Source organism: Amphiura filiformis, chromosome 20, assembly GCF_039555335.1.
Source record: "Amphiura filiformis chromosome 20, Afil_fr2py, whole genome shotgun sequence".
Taxonomy (NCBI): domain Eukaryota; kingdom Metazoa; phylum Echinodermata; class Ophiuroidea; order Amphilepidida; family Amphiuridae; genus Amphiura; species Amphiura filiformis.
In genome coordinates, this window is record NC_092647.1 from 26,382,878 (window position 1) to 26,405,672 (window position 22,795).

At 38.0% G+C, this 22,795-nt stretch overlaps 1 protein-coding gene across 2 annotated transcripts in view; it reads right to left on the minus strand.

Annotated features, from left to right (window-relative positions):
- Positions 1-407: 407 nt before the first annotated feature.
- LOC140142627 (glycine receptor subunit alphaZ1-like) overlaps positions 408-22,795 on the minus strand; it is a 144,330-nt gene continuing 121,942 nt past the window's right edge. The window contains exons 6-10 of one of the 2 annotated variants that reach the window (XM_072164632.1): positions 20,764-20,895; positions 12,261-12,272; positions 7,809-8,038; positions 6,374-6,463; positions 409-1,884 (exon numbers count right to left, since the gene is read on the minus strand). In XM_072164632.1, the coding sequence (XP_072020733.1) occupies positions 1,633-1,884; positions 6,374-6,463; positions 7,809-8,038; positions 12,261-12,272; positions 20,764-20,895 (716 nt within the window). In that variant the 3' untranslated portion in view covers positions 409-1,632. Of the gene's footprint in view, positions 1,885-6,373; positions 6,464-7,808; positions 8,039-12,260; positions 12,273-20,763; positions 20,896-22,795 lie in introns of both variants that reach the window. The other variant, XM_072164633.1, reaches the window with a different exon arrangement.

A 22,795-nucleotide genomic window follows, 5' to 3' on the forward strand; every position in this document is an offset into this window, starting at 1 on the left:
AAATATGTTCGATATTTGGATCGATTGTCGATGCTGTTCGATGCTTGTTATTAATGAACTATTAACAAATTAATCAGAATTAACGCTAAATTTATATTGGCCAATATCCCTACAGGCTCACATTACTATTTTATCACAATTAATAATAATAATAATAAACAGGCACTTAATGTAGCGTATTATTGCGAAGAGCCTCAATGCGCTTTACAACAAAACATACAAGCAAACATTTAAAGAAACAACAGAACATAGAACATGGTATGTGAATGGTAAAATACAAAAATATCAGAGCAAAAATATTAGATAAAACATTTCAATAACATGTAACAAGAATTAATAAGAGAGTATGGATGACCGGCATCCACGCACTCGGCAATGAACATGGAAAACAGTTAAGCATACATTGGAACAAACTATTCAATATCAATATAAGCATACATGTCAACAATTAACAATAGTAAATTGATTGATTTCATAAATGATAAGGATCGACCACGCATCGATGGTCGATCGACAGCTCGAACTAATTTGTGTCCATTGCCTAAATGTCATGAGAAATATATGTCGCAATTCACAGCATTTATTCATTTATTATAATCAAGCTTATAGTAAAATTTTGTTATTTCACGAAACTACGAATGGCGCCTTGTATTTTGATGTGCGGTATGAGAGACAAAAGCTGCCGGGAGCCTAGGACCAATGGAAATTATCCCTTTAAGGAGGCTAACCCTTTTCTTTTTATTTACACATTGTCCGCCTTTTATTTTTGGTTTTCACTCAGACAGTTCTTACCGGAAGGTCAGCTCCATCTAGTGTGCCGATATCGATCAGAATGGCCTTGTGTATCTTTTTTCAGCTCGGTAATTGATTTTTGCTGGCAATTTTTGCCCGATAAACACCAAACTTTACTTTCATATAGGGTTAAAGTAATGTAGACTTGACATTTTTTGTGGCCACCAGGATTTACTTTGTCTCTGACAACAGATCCCATCATGTACAGTATTATGCAGTTCAAAAAGTGACTAGAACATTTGAAAGCAATAATTGCAAAAATGCAAAGTTTTGTTCCAGAATATTAGGACAATAAGTTAATTAATTAATTAATTGCATCATTGACTTATTTATCACCGTAGAGTAATACATTATTTTAAACATGTTACACAATGATTATAGTTGTTTTGAATAGTTTGTAGTTTATATTAAATCATTTATACAGAAAATACTAGACAGTTCATTGGTTCATTGCTATTGGACAGAAGAGGGCGCTGTACTCCGGCTGATAGGGTTTGTTGTGCACATGATGAGTAAAGACAGTACTTTCTAAAACAAGAAACAGTTGATTCCACAATATAAAGTGTAAAATGAAGTACAAAAACAAAACAAAAAAAAACACACATTATTTAGTTTGTCTGGTAAAAAAATCTATTTCATTCCATAAGTATACAAATCATTGGAAATATAATACAATATAAGAAGGTGATGTGCCAACAATAGCTTAACCCCAGGAAATATCTGATAATAGCTGCTCTATAAACACTTAGATCTAAGAATATGACACCTAGCAGGTATTGCGTGATAGGGCGCTCTTGCAATAACACATAGAAATCTATTTTATAAATTTTACTCGTTTCCTTATTTGTCCAATAATATGTCATCTCCTTTGTTAAGGTAATAGGGCCAGTATATTAAATTGAAAATAGCAAATATAACTGGAAATAAAATTCTTGAAAACCTGTCCAACCTCAATGCAGTTAAGTGTCTTTCGGTCAAGTACTCCAATTCAATTGTTTCAGAGCATGCGTCTAAGTTTATGTCCTCGCCTTTAGCTGTCTCTTCTTTCTTTTTCGTGAATCGTAATGACTTTCGTTTTTTAATTCGCCGTTGCTGAAATGACAAAAATACAAGATAACAACAATAATAACGTGTAAATGAAACGGTTTACATTTCAGAAAGAAACTGGCTGAGATTATGGAATGAAAAGAATTGCGGTACATTGAAGAAACATCTAACGCCATCTAACTTTACTAACAATATACAGTACGTATACACATATCATTCATAGGTCTGTCACACTACACCGAATAGGTCTTCCGTACAAGAAACGGATGGTATTTTAGTAAATCCGTTGTTGTTCGTCAATGATCGTTTTATGTTCTTTTTATGTCCTGCTATCATCCACCAAATGCGTTTCGTGTTAGGTGATGTTCGTTAAGTCCGTCGGCAAGTTTTGTGCATGCACAAAACTTGAAACGGAGTGTACCGAATACACATGTTCGGTATTTATCCGATGTGTGTTCGTATGGTGCTGCATATTGCCGGAGTTTGTTCGCTCTCCTTTCGTTCATGTTCGTTCTTTGTTCGTTGCACTCGGCCCGTGTTCGTTGCAAATACGTTCCTGTGAGGCCTTCACCACCGGATAGCATATTTTTGCATTCGGTGATGTACGTTGACCCAGACCGTGTTAGTGTCACACTACACCGGATCGGTCTTCCGTATAAGAAACGGATGGTATTTTAGCAAATCCGTTAGTGTTCGTCAATGTTCGTTTTATGTTCTTCATATGTCCTGCTATTATCCGCCAAATGCGTTTCGTGTTAGGTGATGTTTGTTTAGTCCGTCGACAATACGTTTCAAGTTTTGTGCATGCACAAAACTTGAGACGGAGTGTGCCCAATACACATGTTCGGAAGTTGTCCGATGTGTGTTCGTACTGTTCTGTATATATACCCTGGGTTTGTTCGTTATTCTTTCGTTTATATACCGCAGGTGTTTGCAAGGTTTCGCAGGCGCTTGTGCCGGATGTAGGCCTATGGCGAACATGTGCATCGATCATGGGGGGGGCTTTCTGAAGGGTGTGTGACGCAATATCATATTTCCCCAGTACTTTAGTGACTGACAAGTAGAAAAAAGGGGAAAGGAGAGAAAAAGAAAAGAAAGTGAGAAAAATTGAAGAGAGAAGAGAAGAGAAAAAGTTAAATTGCACGTAATTTAGTAGGCATATGCATGTAAGTAGTATTGAGGGAGGGGCACTTTCTGAAGGGTAGAGGACGCAAGAAAGAAATTGATAAGAAAGAAAAAAGAAGATAAAACATGGAAAAGGTTAAATTGTACGTTATTGAGTAGGCCCAGGATAGTATATAGTAAGACTAATTATAGGCCTGTTATTATTATAGGCAGTGCTTAAATGTGGTTCCTTGGCCCAAAAGCCTGTGAAAATTAGTGCCGGCCCGTCGATTATTTTATGGCCCGTGACATTTTGTCACCAAAGACTTAGGTCTATCACTGACTTTAACATGTCAATGAATCCATGCATGCTTTACCTGAAATTACGAGTCTGAAGTCTTATATCTAAGTGTCAGCCTAAGCCTAATAATGTAAATAGGCCCTATACAGTCCCCATGCAAATGGCTTCAATTGGACCTTCATTTTGAAAAATGGACAAGTCTTCCTTTTTACTTCTGCTATGGACATCCACGTGTTATTTTTAAAACAATTGTTTATATTATACAATAATGGTGAAAATAGTACCCAATAATAGTGCTAAATTGATCCAAAAACTGACAAATGGCTTCAATTGGGCCTTCATTGTCCAAAGGTTTCTCACCTCTATTGCCCCCAGACGCTGGTTGCCCTGATATATCAGATTTGTAGCCTTTTTGTACTTATTAGCCAATATTTGACCATTTTCGTCAAAGTTTTCCCCCTTAAAAGTTGTCTTTCCCCACTTTGTTCACCTTCTGAAAAAGTGCTTGCTACGTCACTGCCTCTAAGGGTCGAAAAACCTCTCAAACACCCTCTCCTCCCCCACTTTTCTGATAGGGTGGACGTCCCTGTTGGTGCCACATGCCACGGATTCGCCGGTCATTTGTCGGACGTTGAACGATTGAATATAAAACGCCTGCAGGGTTATTAGCGGCCACAACGCTTAGAGAGACGAACGGGAATCGGACCCCCAAATCCGGACATTTGTCGGACGTTGAACGATCGGATATAAGACGCCTGCAGGATTATTAGCGGCCACAACGCATAGAGAGACGAACGGGAATCGGACCCAAAATCCCACCGAATCTTCTGCCGGACTGGTGATTTTTCCACCGAATAAAATATTTTTGTATTCGGTGATGTACGCTGATCCAGTCCGTCGTAGTGTGACAGACCTATCAACAACTCTAATACCTTTGTACAGGAGCTAACCGTTGTTAATCCGTGATGAATTCAAAGTACAGTAGCGTATACGCGAACGCAATGTTACGCATGAGCGCGTAAAATTCATCATGCCTGTAACATTATATGCGTAAACACGAACTCTCTTATGTTGGCGGTAGCAGCTAAATATTACCGATTTATTCTTTACTTTTATTGACGATATCAACAGAGAAATCCCGCGATCTTCTTGTAAGGTTGAGTGGCAATGGCAAATGGGCATTCCGAATGAAAGAATCATGTACATTAGACATCTTTAGCGTGTTTCGTTGTTGAAAGGGATTCAATCATGTTTCATCGTTGCTCATAACGGATTAACTCGCGTCCGGCGCGTCTGCGTGGCTTACTTCGCTCATAGCTGCCTTTGCGAAGTAAACCACTCAGACGATGTTTTGACAACATTTTAACATTTGAAAAATATTGTTGAAGTATTTTATTAAATTCAAATGTTCAAAAATGTTTTCAGTACGTTTAAAAAACCGAAGTAAAACGTTTTTACCACAGCACGTTGATAAAATTTAAAAAAGTAGTTTGTGTTTGCTGGGGATGTATGGATTTCAACTGGAACAGCCTATTACAATATGTTATCTTATCACTCTGAACGCTGGTCAATCGATTCTTTTGTTATGCAAGGCTCACTCAGTCATTTAATGAGGCAATACAAACGATCGAATTTGGTGTTGAAATGAGCAAATTGAAAAGCAATAATTTTCATTTTTTTCAGTAAATGTCAGGAAAAACTGTAATGCTTGGTACTGTATCCATTTTTCAAATCCTCAGTCATTTATTGTAAGTTTTTCGATTTTGATAGGCTTCAACTCTGCCCGCCAGCCTCTTTTTGGATCAACCTTTTACCTTTTCAAAGTAATATAGTTCACTAATGAAGGATTTTGGCCAACTTTCTAACGCACATCACCGTGAACCCATTTTTTACTGCCGGCTGAAAATTTGTAAAAATAAACGCATGAAATCTGAGGCTAAAGCTCGGTTCATAGTGAATATTCGAAGGCGAATATTCGTTGCCGAATACTTTTTGTGACGTCAAGATATATACGGCAACGAATAAAATACGATGACACGCCGAGTTGAATCGGATTAAATATCGCGCAACTGATAGCGAGATACTATTGATTTATATGAAAGGCTCGAGGTCACCTGAATATCGTTCGACGAACGATGATTTCAAAAATCCCCAATGAAAATTAACCTGCACAGTTGTCAAAATACGCCTGGATAGTTCAAAATGGCTGATAACGAACTGAAAGTGCGGTACAAGCGCATCCATTTTTATGACATATATAAGTGACTATATAAAGACGTCCATAAAATGGAAAATGCCTCGCAGGCAATAGCATTCCAATACTGTAATGTTTTATGCAAATAATATGATATTTAAGGCTTACAAACATAACCTACAAAATGTATTCCATTTTAACGTAGCTCTATTTAAATCGACTGATGCAGAACCCAAAATTCAGATTTATGCCTCCACCCCTGTTTGTCGGACATAAATAATGTGTGGCCCCAGATCCAGGTCCCCATGCATCTGCCCCTGGTCGGGGGTCGGGGACACCATACAATTTGCCATTGCAGGCTATCACCATGATCACGGAAGCAAATATCCAAAATTCACGTTAATTCACCAAAGCACCCAAATGAGAGATTTGGGTTACAAAATCGCTGGTCGAGTAATCCTTGCTTTCAATGCAGAAGGGACCTGGATTAGAACAATGGAATTATCTACTATTTCTGTTGCTTGCTTTCGAGATAAAGTACTGCGTTTGACATTTTAGGAGCATGACGTGAAAAAAAGGTGAAATCAAACCGGAAATTATGACAAAACTATAATAGATAGACCCACACGAAGTGCTTTACAGAATTTGGGAAATATCTTTCTTTAGCGAATTACATTAGTTTGAAACGCTAAAAAATGAATTACACTAAACGACACAATTTCATGCCTAACACCAGGATTTTAAAAAATATTGCTTTATATTTGACCGAGAAAAAATTAATTTCATAGCAAAAAGGTGTATCTCTGAATTGTGCATAACAAAATAATCGGTTGACCAGCGTTCAGAGTGTTATAACATTATGTTATCTTGTGTTATATTACAGTATCGTATAAATGTTGCAGAAACTACAGATTTACCAGAGAGCGCACACTTACCTCAAGTACTACAAGGTAATTAGCCCAAGCATATTCCAGCAGGCAAAGGAATACAAACAGCAGACAAGCAGCAAGCCAAATGTCAATAGCCTTTGAAACGGTAAAATAATATAAATAGTTGTTATCGCTAATTCTATTCTCGTAGTAAAAGATAATAACATGACTAAGAAAACCGTAGTCTACCCATGCATCGGTCAAGCATACGGTTCTTCGTCCCTGGACCGAGCCCAGGACCTCAAGTTTACGAGTTATGCACCTTAAACACTTCGCAAACGGAGCATCATAATTAGAAAACACGGTAAATTTGATATATTTTAATGAGTTGTCCCTCAAACATGTTCACCCTACCGTCCTATCGCCAGGAGTAAAACAAGCTATAAATGCGTCAATCTTCCCTGTAAAACAAAACATGGAGCAACCTTGGTTTCGGAAATATTTAGTATAAAAGGCATTTGGTAAAAACGTTATGGTAGTACTACTAGTTCTGATTTAAGAATTTGAATCGTTTAGATATTATTACGTTACAAATATTCTAGGAGAGCAGGAAGATATGTAAAAATTTAAATTAATCTATCATAACGCCATAATTTTCCTCTCAACCCAGCACCATAATATTCTACCTATCCCAACCCAGCCCACGTGATTTTTTGTGCATGTAACAATTGAACAAATGTATGCATATCACACTTTAGTACACGCCCTCTCTCATGATTTTCTATTTAGAAATAAAGCAGCGGAATTTTACCGAATTTGAGAGCCTTTGTTGGTCAACCAATTTACTAATTATAACGACCCAGAAAGAATTTGATTTTTTCGTCTTTTTGCAGATTGGCGAAAGAACTGTTTGTTCATTGCTCAGAGGTTGGAAACATGTACAACAGACGAATGTTATCGTAATTTCCAGAATCGCTTGCACAGTACGTTTCCGCCCATGCGCAAAGAAAACTACACAGTAAAGATGTACTGCACATCGACGAAGATGTCGTCTCGATGATTGTGGGAAAGGCTATCAGGGATGACCGATATGGTCAAAAAATGGTTTCATTCAATGTCAATATCTTAATTGACCTTTTCGGTATACCCCATAAGTCTTTGCGAGTACACCTGAGACCTCGTCATTTGACGTCACGCCGATCTGCGCCGATGCGCACATCGTTTATCGAGCATCGTTACTGCGCATTGAAAGTCGTCGTGACGTCAAATGACGAGTCCTCAGGTGTACTCGCAAAGGCTTATGGGATTTACGGAAAAGGTCAACTTCCAAAATCGCCTGCACAATACGCTTTCGCCAATGCGCAGATCGTCACTGAGCAGTTAAGATGTGCGAATCAACAAAACGTCGTCTCATTAATTTTGCAAGGGCTATCAGGAATGACCGACATGGTCTATTAATATTAAGACCAATAAATAATTATAACAAAGAGGATTTTACTACCTTTGCATATGTAACAATCGGCAGTCTTTCCAGTATTCCAGACGTCATCGTAGTCACCGTAAGCACAGTCGTAATTCCTAGAGTTATTCTCGCTGGTGCCGCACGAGCGTCGATCCAGAAAGATAACCATGCAATTGTAACCAGAAGATAGCTAGGAATATATACCGTTAGCAAATATGCTTGCATCTGGCGCTCAAATGCGAGTCTGATCTCGCATATATGGAAATTACCTGTGTGAGAAAATATATTCATGCAATAGGTCACCACGAACAGGAATTGTCACCTTTATCATGTTTATTCATTACGGATGATGGTTCAAGATGTTCTTGGCTATATGGTTGATGTTACAGTACATGATCAGTCAAAATTAATAGGTAAATTTTCACGGGAACATTTTCTGGACATGTGACACCCATGGGCGCAGACATATTAGTATTATGGAATGTGACCCCGAGCACAACGGGTGGTCTTCCAATGTATTTGAATAGGAAGAATTCCTCCTTTGAGGCAAAATAAGTTACTTGTCGCATGTTAATAGTATTATGAGTTTCCGTAGATAAATATTTTTTTCCATAGGTAGATATTTTTGAAATTACATTTTGATGATATTGTGAAGAAATTAAGATAACATAATATTCAATAATTTCGCAATGCACAAATTTCTATCAAAATTGCGGCCAAAAATACTATTCCAATTCAAAATTACTAAGACTTGAATAGCGAGGTCACCGCCTTGGGTCAGGGATCAGACTTGAGGTTACACTTACATTGATACGCATTGGTCACATGTCCAGAAAATTTTCCCGTGAAAATTTACCTATTAATGTTGACTGATGATAGTGGATAATCGTGGGAACACACTTTTATTTGGAAGATCACTAGTGCTGCCTGGTTGCTGTATAGAATGAAGCTTTATTCCGTATCCAAAAGCATTTTCCAACGATTATGAACACCCCCACCATTTTAACATGGCACAGTCATGTTTCTGTCTTTTGGTGACACTATACGCTAATCCGTGTTTCAATAGTTTTGTTTAATTTGTTTGTACATGTGCAATAGCCATTTCTTTAAGGCTAGCGTATTCGTGCTAATAATAAGGACATCAGATTTTTTAGCATATATTACTAAACTCGGTATGCTGCTTTTTCTGTGAATACAGCAACCTTTGCTCACAGTGTAGGTATAAATCACAGGGTACGTTCGTATTATTCTTATGTTGTAAACAACACTATTATTGCTGGGATTGGCTGACTTATCATGTAAACACAGCCAAAAAAGAAAGTCTCCAGTAGTTCCCATCCCCCATTTAATCAGATTTGGGTGAGTTTATGGCAAAATAATTTATATAATAATTTTCTGTACACTTTCCTGCGAAGATTGATACCAAATTTGATATCAAAAATGTAATCATAATGAGCAAAGGAGCCGTTGTTTGGAAATTCGTGCAATTTTGAAAATGACAAATTACGAATTGACCACGCAAAAATCAATGCATGGTATCAGCTTATTATGTGGCCTGAAGCATGCCCGTACAGGAATCATTGCACCCTTGCCTGCGCACAATTGAAAGAGCGGGGTATTCGATTTGCATTTTGACATGCATGGGCAAACCTTTAACCTGCCGGCCTATTCAGGCGACGTAATTCTTGGCACTCACGCTAGCTCTGCTACGTGATACAATTCCCTATGTCATTTTTAAAATTGCACGAATTTCCAAACAAATGTTTCTATGCTCACGATGATTTAACTTTTGATATCAAATTTGGTATCAATCTTCGAAGGAGAATGTATAGAAAATTATTATATAAATTATTTTGCCATAAACTCATCAGAATCTGACTAAATGGGGATGGAACTACTGGAGACTTTCTTTTTTGGCTGTGTTTACTTTATAAGCTAATGACTTTATAAATCCAATGACCCACACAATGCATCAGAGGTGCACTACCACATGATTATACATTCCATGAAAAACTACTCTTTTAAACATGAACATGCATATTCGATGATTTTCGTATTTCACATGCATATATATTTTTAGCACTCGTTGCAGCTGCTCAATGTTAACAATGTAAAGAAAACACGAGGGAAAGAAAATGCAAATGATAAAGATCGATCACGGTGAAGAACAGAAAAAACGAAACTATACTCTGATCAGCGCGTAATCGGCGGGACTCATCACATCGTGGATTGATATAGCATGACGTACACACAACCCCAGACAAACAAGAACCTAGATCTATGACTTTGGTTTGCGTAGTGAAGTCAACACTGCTTAGCAACGATTTTGACAAGGACGCAACCAGGACGCAAACAAGCAGACATTTTCGCGTCTACAGAACATGTTGCATTTGACGCGGGCGATAACGGCGCAGCAATCACGCAAACGATCGCGTTTTTCGTTCCAGACATGAACGCTTTTTTCTCCGCGTCCGACCACCCGACCAAAATCACCTTGGATACGTGGCTTCACCTACTGCCATGGTTAGGGATGGGCAGTCATATGTCTAGGTGGTATGTATATGCACACAACTGGCCGCAGCAAATACGCAAACTGCGCTTTGCATATTGCGTGAATGACGCGTGCTTTTGTGAATAATACGCGTGCGTAAGTTGAAACTCTGTTGACTCTCGCAGTAACAAAAACCGCCTATTAAGAGCTGATCATAGTATACGTATATCTAATCTAGGTGAATTGAAAAAGTGAAGGGTTACATTTAAATAGCACTTCTATAATCTACAATTTAAAAAGACTAACTTGCGTATGACGTCTTGTCAACCATACCAAACATTGCAACCAATCACGCCGCGGCATTGCCCTGACATCCGATTTTTTTTAATTCGGTCTTCAATTATAATCTGATTAACTATTAATAATCAGCTTTTTGGATTTTTGTAAACAAACAGATCATGCATGTGGTAAGACCAAATACAATATTTTGGGTCTTGTCCGTATTGGCGTTTTATTCATATAAAAAAACCTAATAACAATTTTATTGAATTATTTATTACCGTTAATCTACCAGCCCTACAAGTGGTTTTGCTTGCATTACTGATAGAGTCCTTTAATCCTGTTTATCAATAGCTTGCCAATAGTTTTCAGGATGTATTGGCTGTTTAAGATCTTAGGCTTTGGACTCGTAAAATAGCGTGTGCAATTTTTTGTCGGTCAAGAACTTGTAAGGAGGACGGCCAGGAAAGACGGTTTAGTTATCATTGTTTCATCGCAGTAAAGACGCGAAATGTCCCCCAGTGTATCACGGATTACCATTCTCATCTTACAACTAGTCTCTAGGTCAGTTCCCATTGGGTATAAAGAAGCAACTCAAGGTGAAGCATAGTTTTCAGGGACATAAAATACACGATTGTGCCGGGGCTGGTTGAATCCAAAGATCAATTAATATCGAATTGACATGCTCAAACGCCATGCTGTTTCTCTAGTGTGTCTGAGACTCCAAGTTTTCTTCAGGCACAATTGGTGCAATTTGTTTATTGTAGTTTTGATCAACACACGGGGATCAACAAGATTTCAAAGCGTCTGACGCATGATGTTTCAAAACAGGGGGATGAGTTCAATTTTTCATTGTTTGTCATACGCGTACTGCAAACGGATAACCCTGATCATCCACGTTTATTAAGGGATCTGGTAACGTTTGCACAGTATTTTTTGTGGAATATGAGAGCACATCAGACATATTGAATTACATTCTGAATCCGAAGAAGGTCCTTCTGATATTAAACAATTTCGCGATATAATATATATTTGTATGGCAAATTATTCAATATTGATATTTTGACATTTAACAATCCTCGAAGTTAAATTTATACATCTAAGGATATTTAATTAACGTGTGTGTAGCTGGTAGGAAAAGCCGACGATCATTTGAAAACTTTGATCTTTCGTATTGATCACAAAAGTACCAAGAAAATTGAGGCCTTATTGGGAATTTTGTGTATCTTCAATGAGAAATGTCGAAATTGTCAAATAATCATCGATTTTTCCTCCCAGCTACATACACTTTAGGTACAATCATTAGGTTTAAAATTTAACTTCTATAACTTTTAAATATGAAAAATAAAATCAATTGTTAATAATTTGCCATGAAATTTGTATTATATAGTCAATTTCAAAAAATCTAAATTATTTCATATCGAAAGGACATTCATATTATTAAAAATTCAATTAGATACGTCTGATGTGCTCTCATATCTCACAAAAACGTTATTACCAGAGCTCTTAAGAGATCCGAATCATTTTCAATTAGCAAAATAAGTGTGTCTACTATTCTAGTTTCTCAGTTAATTTATAGTGTATAATGATTAATGATATTTCTCTCAGATCGTGAAATAAGGATTATCGTGCATTAGACGTATCTCCTTAAAACATCAAACCATTAATTTTTTTTCTTTAAAACAATGATTCATCATGCTTTATTACAATATGTATATTACCCTTGATTTGGCCTGGTTGTCCCAGCAATCAAGTCATGAAGGAGAAGCGAGTGCATAAAACAATAAATAAGAAATAACACGCTATAATAGTTAACAAGAAAGACTGAACAAAGAAACTATTTAGTAAAAGGGTATAGTGTTTTATAGGTCTCAAATTGAGCAACAATGACCAACCTGTGGCGCTCGAGTCATCGCCGGGTAATTTAATGTAAACACCTCAAAAGAAATAAGTCCCCCTCTGAACATGTCGTCATAACATCGTAAGGTTTCGTTTTGTACCAACAAAACTAACTTTGAAATAATTATATGACTGTTTACTAAGTGCTGTATGAAAATGAGAGATTTCCATGACTTCAGGGCTGAATGAGCCTAAATTGAAGACAAAAAGTGCCCTTTCCAAAAGTCACAAAGTAGGCCTATGCTTGTTAACTGCAAGGCGTATTGGGACAAGGAATGGAACTGACAATCTTACAACTCACTGTGCTGAACTCTGCACCAAGGGGATTTGCATGGCTGAATGATCAAGAATCGATACACATTACAGTAAATGTTCACTTGGTGAGGATTTTAAACTGCACTCAAACACATGGGGTTGTCCATTAGTAACAAGCCATGGATCAACTTTTATGACAAGCATAGGCCTACTTTGTGACTTTTGAAAAGGGCAGTTTTTGCCTTCAATTTAGGCTCATTCAGCCCTGAAGTCATGGAAATCTCTCATTTTCACACAGCACTTAGTAAACAGTCATATAATTATTTCAAAGTTAGTTTTGTTGGTACAAAATGAAACCTTACGATGTTATGACGACATATTCAGAGGGGGACTTATTTCTTTTGAGGTGTTTACATAATGCTGCGTGTCGACATATTTGCCACACGGGTAATAACTGCCCAGCAAGATGACCTCGGCACTGACTCAAGGAACTTACTATATCCGGGAATTGTGACTGAAAAAGTGGTATATCATCTCTATGACCTGACTTGACATAGATCAGTATACTTCCCGGCATCCTTAGTCACATCCGGATATTTAATAAAGATTTGGTCACATTTAATCAATATGGCAAAATATTATTATAGTCTAGGAGCTAAATCTCATACGGGCCTTAATAAGGCTCGAATTCAAAACCAATGTCTACCAATAATTGTTACCATGAGGTGTTACGATAGACCGTCCGGATCACTGCTAGGGGGGTAGTGGACTCAAATTGTAGGGTACGTTTTTTGCTAGAGGTCACGAAAGGTCACATAAGGTAAAAAATTGAAAATGCTTCGATCTTGTTGAGAGATATATTGAGTTATCTTCAAAAACCTCATTTTTAGGCAAAATGACATGTTTTTGGCTGTACGGGGATCAAAAGGTCAACTCTGTTCATCTTGATATAAGAATCAAGAAACGGCATAGAACTTACCTTCTAAACTGTTTATTTTACTTGTAACATGCAATTGAAGTCAGAGATCAACAGTAGCCTATGGCCACCCAATGGCATTTGACCTTGTTCGCACCCTATTTCAGTAAGTGAACACAGTATATAGGCAAAACTATTCTTTTTCTGGTTCTACTCAGCTACAAACCATTTGCTTACATTTTTTCCCAAATCGGAGTAAGTTGAAATTTTGATCCATGTACAACCAAAAAAGTGTCATTTAGCCTAAAAATTAGGTTTTTTTTGCAGAATAACTCAATGATAACGATAGGTCGTAGATAGCATAAACTATACTTTTTCTTAATCCTTGTTATCAACGGAGGTATTTTATATATATATCTCAACTGGATCGAAGAATTTTTATTTTTTTTACCCCAGTGTGACCTTTCGTGAACTCTAGCTTAAAACGTACACTACTACCCCCTAGCAGTGATCTAGAGGGTCTATACTAGCACCTCAAGGTAACAAATATTGGTAGACATGGGTGTTGAACTCAACCATTTTTCAAAACCTCTTGCTCCTAGACTAGTACAGTAAACATGGTACAAGAACTATTTTATAGTAAATCGGTTTATATACCAAGTAACTGATGATGCATAATATGCAGGGATATTAATCATATTCCTGAATAGCCAGACTATGGTACAGGTCACTGGTATGGCTTTTTTTGCTTCAGCAAATGGCCGTCTGTGGTATATCATCTATTCTCAAACTGTGACATGGGTCTTGTCTCGGTCCCAGCCTGTTTGCCTTCCTCCGTCACTAAACAACCGTGAATGATGATCGCTGATTGGCTATAGGACGTGACTTGTGTACGTGACACTAAACATCACAGGCCTTCCAATATTTGTAGATACTGCAAACGCAAAATATACGCTAGCTCACAGTTACTGAGGCGCCAATCGTCTGGTATCGCCTTTCATGTCAGAGACTAGCAGCACGTACTCAGGTACATTGTGTGGATTTATGTAGCCGCATAGTTGTCCATCAACCGCTGTATGCGATGAAGCCCAGCACTGATCGACAGCCAATTCTCAGCAAGAAGATTTTCTTATGACGATGATTGGGCAATCAGAAAAGACGTACTATGAGGTTGTCGCCAGACGGTTTGTTTAGTGACGAAGGAGCACAAATCGGCTGGGACCGAGACTAACCTGGGTCTCGGTTTTTAACCCTGTGTGTCATCCTCCTGACTGGCTCAGTGAAGGGTACATTTATTATGTCTATTTATAGATATATAAATATGCCCATAATAATACTTTTCTAATCTCGTAAATTGGTTTTCGTCTTTCTAATTGTAAAATATATATTTTCAAAACGTTTAATATGCAATTTGCAAAAAAATAATTTACATGGTTACATAATATTGCGTTAACCTCCGATCTGAGAGAGAGCTCATGTCGATTATGATTGTATGTAATGTTGTCTGTTTTAATCATGTTAACATGTCCTTATCGATCTATTTTATTGTATGTAATAATACTGTTTTTTAATAATGATTAATGGTAGCAATCATGTCCCTCAAGATTTATTGCAATGACTCTCAGATTCATCTCTATGCGGTTATCGGATTGGAAACAGGACGTTTCGCATCGGCGCCCCAACTTTAATCAAACCCATAATTCGCTGTGTGTCACATGTCGGGGTGAACATAAACATGTGTCACATGTCTGGGTGAGCATATATAATCAATTCTGTATTCTTTACTCTGAAAGAAAGTGTAAAAATGACGCACGAAATGGCTTCAATCAACTTCATTTTGCAAACTTGTTCAACCCCTCTATGTATGGATAAACAAATCCCCCTTTTTCGCGTGTGCTTGGGACTTCCGTCAATGAAAACTTGTCCACGAATGGCTGAAATTTTTGCCTTTACCCATTGTTGGATTCAAAAAATGAATTTGAAGACAATAGCAGTGTCAAAATGTTCCACAAAATGGCTTCCGCCTTCAGTTTGCAAAATTTTCTCGCGGGGGGGGGGGGGGCCCCCCTCCATATGCATAACCATGGGCATTTGATAATAGTGAGAACTTGTCCACCAAATGGCTATAATTAGGGCTTCATTTAAATAACGTTCGGCCTTTTCAAATTGCTCTGTTCATTTAAAAAGTTGTTCAATTCTGAGCGGGCACATACCCCTTCAGACATCCCCTTCGTCGCGTAAGTGACCAATATTTAGATTATCCAAATCCCTACAGGGGTGGGGGAAATAAATTATTTTGGGGCAAAGACGAAAACATTTCCCGGTTGCATTATTTTGACCCGGTATTATCGGTGGGACATATAAATATACCGTTTTTTGGCATACACTATTATTTTGGCATCTGATCGGGATGAATTTTGGTGAAGAATGGTCGACTTCTCTTTTCCTTTGTCTTCACAAAATTCTCTTTCATTCGTTGTCAGATTGGCGCTTTTCTCTTTCATGTTATGTGAGGAGGGCACACTACCCCCATGTCCCACCGCTGGCAGCGCTACTGAGCCCCACTTACTGCCCCCCCTAACTTTCAAAATCGTTCGCCGCCGCTGACGTTTCGCCTCAATTCGCCCAGTACACGTTCAAAGCAGAACCAGATCGTCCTAATTGACAATACATACCACTTCCAGTATATATTTTTACGGGGGGGGGGTATCCCTTTTGTTTGTTTTTTCATGTTCTTCTTATCATTCTTGACAAGATAGCTCAAGCATTTTAAAGAGTAAAACAAAACTGACTACCCATTTGGATTTGTTTTTATATTTCACGTTTTTTAATATATGCATTATCTAATCCGGCACATTTTGATACCCCATTGAATCCAATGTGACTTCAAGAAGCAAAGTTACAAGCATTTGATTAGATGAAGGTCCAGTTTTAAAAGTGACACACTGGCCTATTCAAAACTCCACGGACTAGACATCTGGTTTGAGAGTGGTAAATGGCTTATTTGTGTGTACCTTTGATTTAAAACAAAAGGAACAAAAGAAAACTGAAACAAAAGAGCTGACAAATAAAATGCAAGTTATGAAAAGTACAGAGAAGTAAAAACTGAAATAAATATTGCTTTAAATAAAGCTTCATTGAAGAAACTGTGTAGTTTCTTTGTTGCGCTTGTTGGAATCTTTTTGCGCATCGTATAGGCCAATTTATCACTTTTAAAACTGGACCTTCGTCTATTCAATTGCTTGTAACTTTACTTCTTGAGGTCACATTGGATTCAATGTGGTTTTCAACAAATTTATCCCAATATGGTTCAGTTTTGTAATTGTGATTATTTTTCCAAGTGTAAGTGTAAGTCGAAGCAGCCAAAAGAAATCGATTTTCATTATCTAAATCAATACATTATTGAAGAATAAGACTTTGATGTTTTGTAAAATTCCATCCTACAAATCATATACTTTATACCTGTTTGATTTATTGTTGTTAATGAGCTATGAACGTTTTACAAACGTTTTGTTGTTTTAGCCCTCTTTACAACATAACTCAAGAACCACAGGACCTACAAAAGTAAACGTGTGATATTTGAATCCTTCTACACTATGATATGATCAATGTTCACTGCCATTCGCAAGATGTTGTGAACTACCAAATCACAACATTTTTAATTAGTTGCTAACCTTAATACATTCTGATCTGTAATCGATCAGCAAGAGCATTCAATTTATTTAACTGAAGCGCCTAAAGTCAGGTGGGTGGTAAATGCTGGCTCACACTTTGACGAATAGGGGGGGGGGCGAATTGCAATTTTGGTGGCCTTTAATTGTCTCCATAAAGTGATCAACAGAGACGTTCAGCAACCTCGTCTGAAGTCGCGGCACCCATTTACATCGGAGGCTCATGCTTTGATCCATCAGGCACAGACCAAGGAGACATCAGCTCACTGGACTGACAATGAATGGCAGCAGAGATGGCAGTTGTCATCTTCGCCCCTGAAGAGCTATATCCCAGACACGTCGAAATCCAGCCCTGGCTCGGATTTGCCACGCCATGCATGGGTTAAACTCAACCGCCTGCGAACAGGAGTAGGTTGCTTCAAGGCCAGTATGCATAGATGGGGCCTCACCCAAAGCCCACTTTGTGAGTGCGGGATGGAAGAGCAGACGGCAGACCACATCATCAAAGCTTGCCACCTTCATCGACTCCCAAATGGCGCCAAGGGACTCTCTGAAGTTGATGTTTCCACACGAGACTGGCTGCTCAACAGCAAACTCAAGAATCTCCCTCGTTAGCAGCATACGAAAGAAGAAGAAGTCGTTGACAAATCCGCTAGCGACAGCAGATGGCCGAAATTATCAGTCGCGTCCGTCGGAAAAGTTTCAGCATGTTGAATGATGCGTCCTTGGCGGGGATTTTAAACTGTATTTCCTCACCCGTGTTACACGTAGACAATAAATGATGAAAGTTACAATACAACATAACATCGATTTTTAATCGTATTTAATCAACCTAATTGGGCAGTCACAACTTGGCTCGTTGGATTCGTCTATAGGAAGCTGCGTTCAAAAATACAGGTAAGCCAATCGCCACGCAATCGAATAGAGTTGCGGAACTTCAGAGGTCAGCAATGATTTTATTACATTAATAATTGCCTATTTGTCGGAAGATTTATTTCACATTTTCTTATACTTCTTACCTAGGGTGTGCTACCTGAAATTTACATCACTTATTTGTAATCTTTACGCAATCAATAATATTCACTGGCATATTCACTCGGTCGAACATGCAAATAGCAGTACGGCGATCACAAACAAATATCAGAAACTTTGGCTGGCTACCAGTTGTAGTTCTCATCTATGAAATACGATAGTCAGCATTCGGAGCCATCAAAACGTGGCGCACATATCATAACATCGAGAACTTACACCAATTTTACGGTACAATCAGTCAAGGATGAAATTCAAATTAAGAAAAAAAATAGGTATGACTTGTACTAGTCGCATGCACCACGGCAAGTTTACAAAGTGAATGAATTGGAGCAAACTGGTATGTAACGTGCATTTGTCGATCTGGTGGTATGTAACGTGCATTGGGCGATCTGGTGGTATGAAACGTGCATTGTGCGAACTCCGGGGGTGGCATATGGTATCAGATTGAAACGTCTTGAATTCGTTTCCCGGCAATTTGCGGAAACTTCGCTCTTTTAGAAAGCTCATAGTGCACTTACGTCCACGGCATATTCACCGTGACCTTTCCAGCCATAAACCCGCTTATTGAAGATTAAACCGATATATGCAGTACTAAACCATTATATAGTAATCTATTGTCCAATGCAAATTTATTACCACCTGATAATATTGATCCAATGAGCGACCAAATTGTCCGCTACGGACGACTAATCCAATCGATAATGACGCTATTGACATGTACGAGCGGAGCTCCACTGACCGAGTTTTGGGATATTTTTCACTGGTTTGCAGCTGTTTGCTGTCATTTACTCATCAAGGCGGACCACCGTTATTATAAGGACTATGCCAATTATTTAAAGATTGACATGTAGAGAATAACCCATAATTGATTGACAGAAAGTACTAAATTTGTACCTATGACGGTTTTATGACACCAATCTTCCAAATACTACCAAGAAAATAGCTGCCCGGTGAAGCAAAATGTGCATTGGAATAACACAGCGAGTTTGGATAGATGGTAGGATTTCTTTTTAATAAAAATGTATGTTCCCCCGTTATTAAAGCTTGTGCCGGGTTGAAGATTCAGATATTTGGAAAAGAATAAGTAATTAAAAACATAGAGCAAGTACTAAAATCATAGCTTTTATACTTTTTGATATAATGATACTAACTAGTTCATCCTATATAGCTACAACACAGCGCTACCAGTAGGGTTCAATTGCCTATTGTGAGTGCCCCATGTTGTGTGCATACATGTAGTTAACAATAATCGCATGATGTAAAGAAGCTTAAATGGGATTGTTTAATGTACTGTAGCAATTCCTAACTGCACACTCTCTTGGCACAATGCCCTTACTACATTAATACAGGATATTCACGTATACAAAATCCCTAAAAATACGTTCATACGGCGATGTTGATTATATTAAAACACGCGAGCGATGCCAGTGACCTATTATGCGGAACCATGGACTGGTATAATGTCGCTGCGTGATGACGTCACGGGTCATATTGGCAAATCGGCTCAGAATGGTTATATGTTTTATTGCAAAAATACTATTTAAGATATAAAAATGATCATAAACATAATTTTTATCGTTAATTTCTGAAGTAAGTGCTTACACTTTCCGTCAGTGAAAAAACCCGCTTATAAGCCCTTTAATTAGTAGGAATATGTAATTTAAACAATGTTGTAAAGTTTGTTGATTGTCCTGATGGATCAGGTGTGGGAATTGTGCATACATATATTTTCTAAGGCATTAAAAATTAATGTTATGAAATTATTTACTAGAATTACGCTGTTCGTAATCAAGGTGGCCCCACAACAAAGGTTTGCAAAATAAAGACAAAGGTTTGTTAATACAAATGATAAACAATTGAACTCATTGATAAATAATACATTCCGATGTCTTGGTTCATGGTTTTGTCGCCCCCTGTAAAACGAAATCCATATTGATTCGCGGATATTCCTGGTGGTATTTCTGAAAATATTTCTATGCATTGAATAACTGCCATTCCTTTGAATGGATTGCTGTCCAATTTTTTGGTTTTCGTATCCTTCTTGGTTTTGTTTTGCATCAGCATCAAGATCCATGAAGCAAAGGGGCGAGAGAACAAAGAACAGAGTCATTGGAATGTATTGTCTTGACTATATGTCTCGCTGATCCAGCACATATCACATCATTAGTACAAAACAATTAGTTCCTGCTAGAGATGCAGTGAGACTGGAAAGTACCTGCAATCAAGATGTATTCGCCTCGTTGTTTTACTTAAAACAATGATGTCGTCCGTGTTGTATGAGACGATAGATGTACTCCGACGGCTAAAAACAATACCTTTATTCTATAAATATTATTCTTATTATGTAGATGTGTTGTTCCTGAAATTTTGGTTCAATGAGAGAATACGTTTTTAGATACCTTATAAATAAATTTTAAAAAGCTCATTAGCGTTTATTTGTTTATTACATACCTGTTGAAAATGGCATCATTGTATTATAAACTTCAGATTTAAGGAATTTAAAGCTAGGTATTTCCATATCTGTATCAATGGCAACGGCATCTTCCGATAGATGTAGTGTCATCTCCTTATCATTATATGCATCTGACAAAAGTTAAAGTATATAAAACATTTTAGTAACGAATAATTGAAAATTGCCTTTGTTCTACTCTAACATTGAATAAGCATGGATTCAAGTACATTTCACTTACGGACAATGCAGTGGGAGACGGTACCCTTCATCCAACCAAAAGGGTTTTTAACATGTTAACCTAAGGGTCTTTTTATCTTTACAGTATCTGTTTCCGTTTTTTTTTTTTTTTGTATATCATTGTTATTCTGAAGTGTTGGCCACCCGGGTGTGACCAATCTTTTATTCTAGCCTTTTGTCACTTACTAATAACTTGAAGCAAGTGAATATTCGCATTCGTTTCCGTAAGGGGTGTTAATTTTTGACTTCAAAACTCCAGGTAAGTGGGTACGTGCTCATTTAAACAAAAGAAGTATCTAAATTTTACGGTCCAAAATTCATGAGAAATTGCACGGCTTCATTAACTTGTGTGTACTTATCTTTTCAGTTTTTGTAAGTCTATTGTTCAGAAACGAAAACGCAAGGGATTAAGTGAGTTGATCTGTAACTTGAATTCATTGTTAAGCTCGAAGTACCAATCAGCTTATTTTAATAGAGGTAGATTACCTGTGTCAGCAAAGGCTGGATAAGACAATATTATGGAACACCGGTGTTTTAGTGGTTTAGCGCCTCTCTCGTCTTTGTTGGAGTTAAATTGGCTCACATTAATGTGACAAATGCCAATCAGAATGAAAAGGTCCACTTAAAAAAAAAACGTTGAAAATAAGCCATCAAATCACAAACGGTCCGCTTATGAGCCGGTCGCACCTCAATAAATCCTAATGAAGCCTAGGCAACAGTGTCGTTCTTCCCTCCCTCCCCTCCGAATCAGTCTCCCCCGTCCCCTTCCCGGTCCCTTCCCTCAACTCTCGAGTTCTTCTTCTCTACTCTTCTCCCCCTACTTTCATTTTCCCTCGTCCCATCATTCTCACTTGTTCAGGCTGTCAGTTTTGGAATATCTTGAGGCATTTTGAACGGCAACTTAAGTATATTAAGAAATCAACTATCGCGCCCTCGTCGCAAACTCCATGTAATCGAAGGTCGTAAAAGTTAATCCGATAAAAATAGAGGGTATTCATTACTTCATGATTTATGTGGTTGCTCATGCATAAAATTCCTCCACATAGGCTGTTTAGCTTAATCGGGAAGTGACCTCTTGAAATGATATCAGACTGATCTTTATGTTATTACAGCGAGGTCCACATACAATATTCAACACAAAGTGAACGATGTTATAACTTGGAGGGCTAACAAACCAACACCGCTAAATTCGACTGACGTGTGTACAACGTGGGATGCTATGAGGAAATTGAACACTCGTTGTCTGACCATGCATGTGTGTTTATGGTTCGGATAGCGGTTACTTAGCAACTCTCGTTCCGCTTGGGTTTATTGAATACACTCTATATAAAGTCATCAATATGTCGTTTCCAGTCCCTGGCTGAACTATTGGGTTCAGCTATTAATTTTTTTAGTAATTCTTTTACCCCATAGCATTAAAAAACTAGTATTTTGATAATTAAGCTGGATGCGGTATGCAGCTGATTGGGGTGGTTACGGGTCGTTACAACCACTAACCGCGAAATGAGGATATCAAACTATTTGGCCCGCAGGGCTTCAAAGAACCACAAACCGCGATATATGGATATCCAACTAGTTTACCCCGCAGGGCTACAAAGAACCGCTATCCGCGAAATATGGATATGCAACTAGTTTGCCCCTCGGAGCTTCAAAAAAACACTCACCGCGAAATATGGATATCCAACTAGTTTGCCCCGCAGGGCTACAAAGAACCATTAACCGCGAAATATGGATATCCAACTAGTTCGCCCCGCATGGCTACAAAGAACCACTTACCGCGCAATAATTTTTACC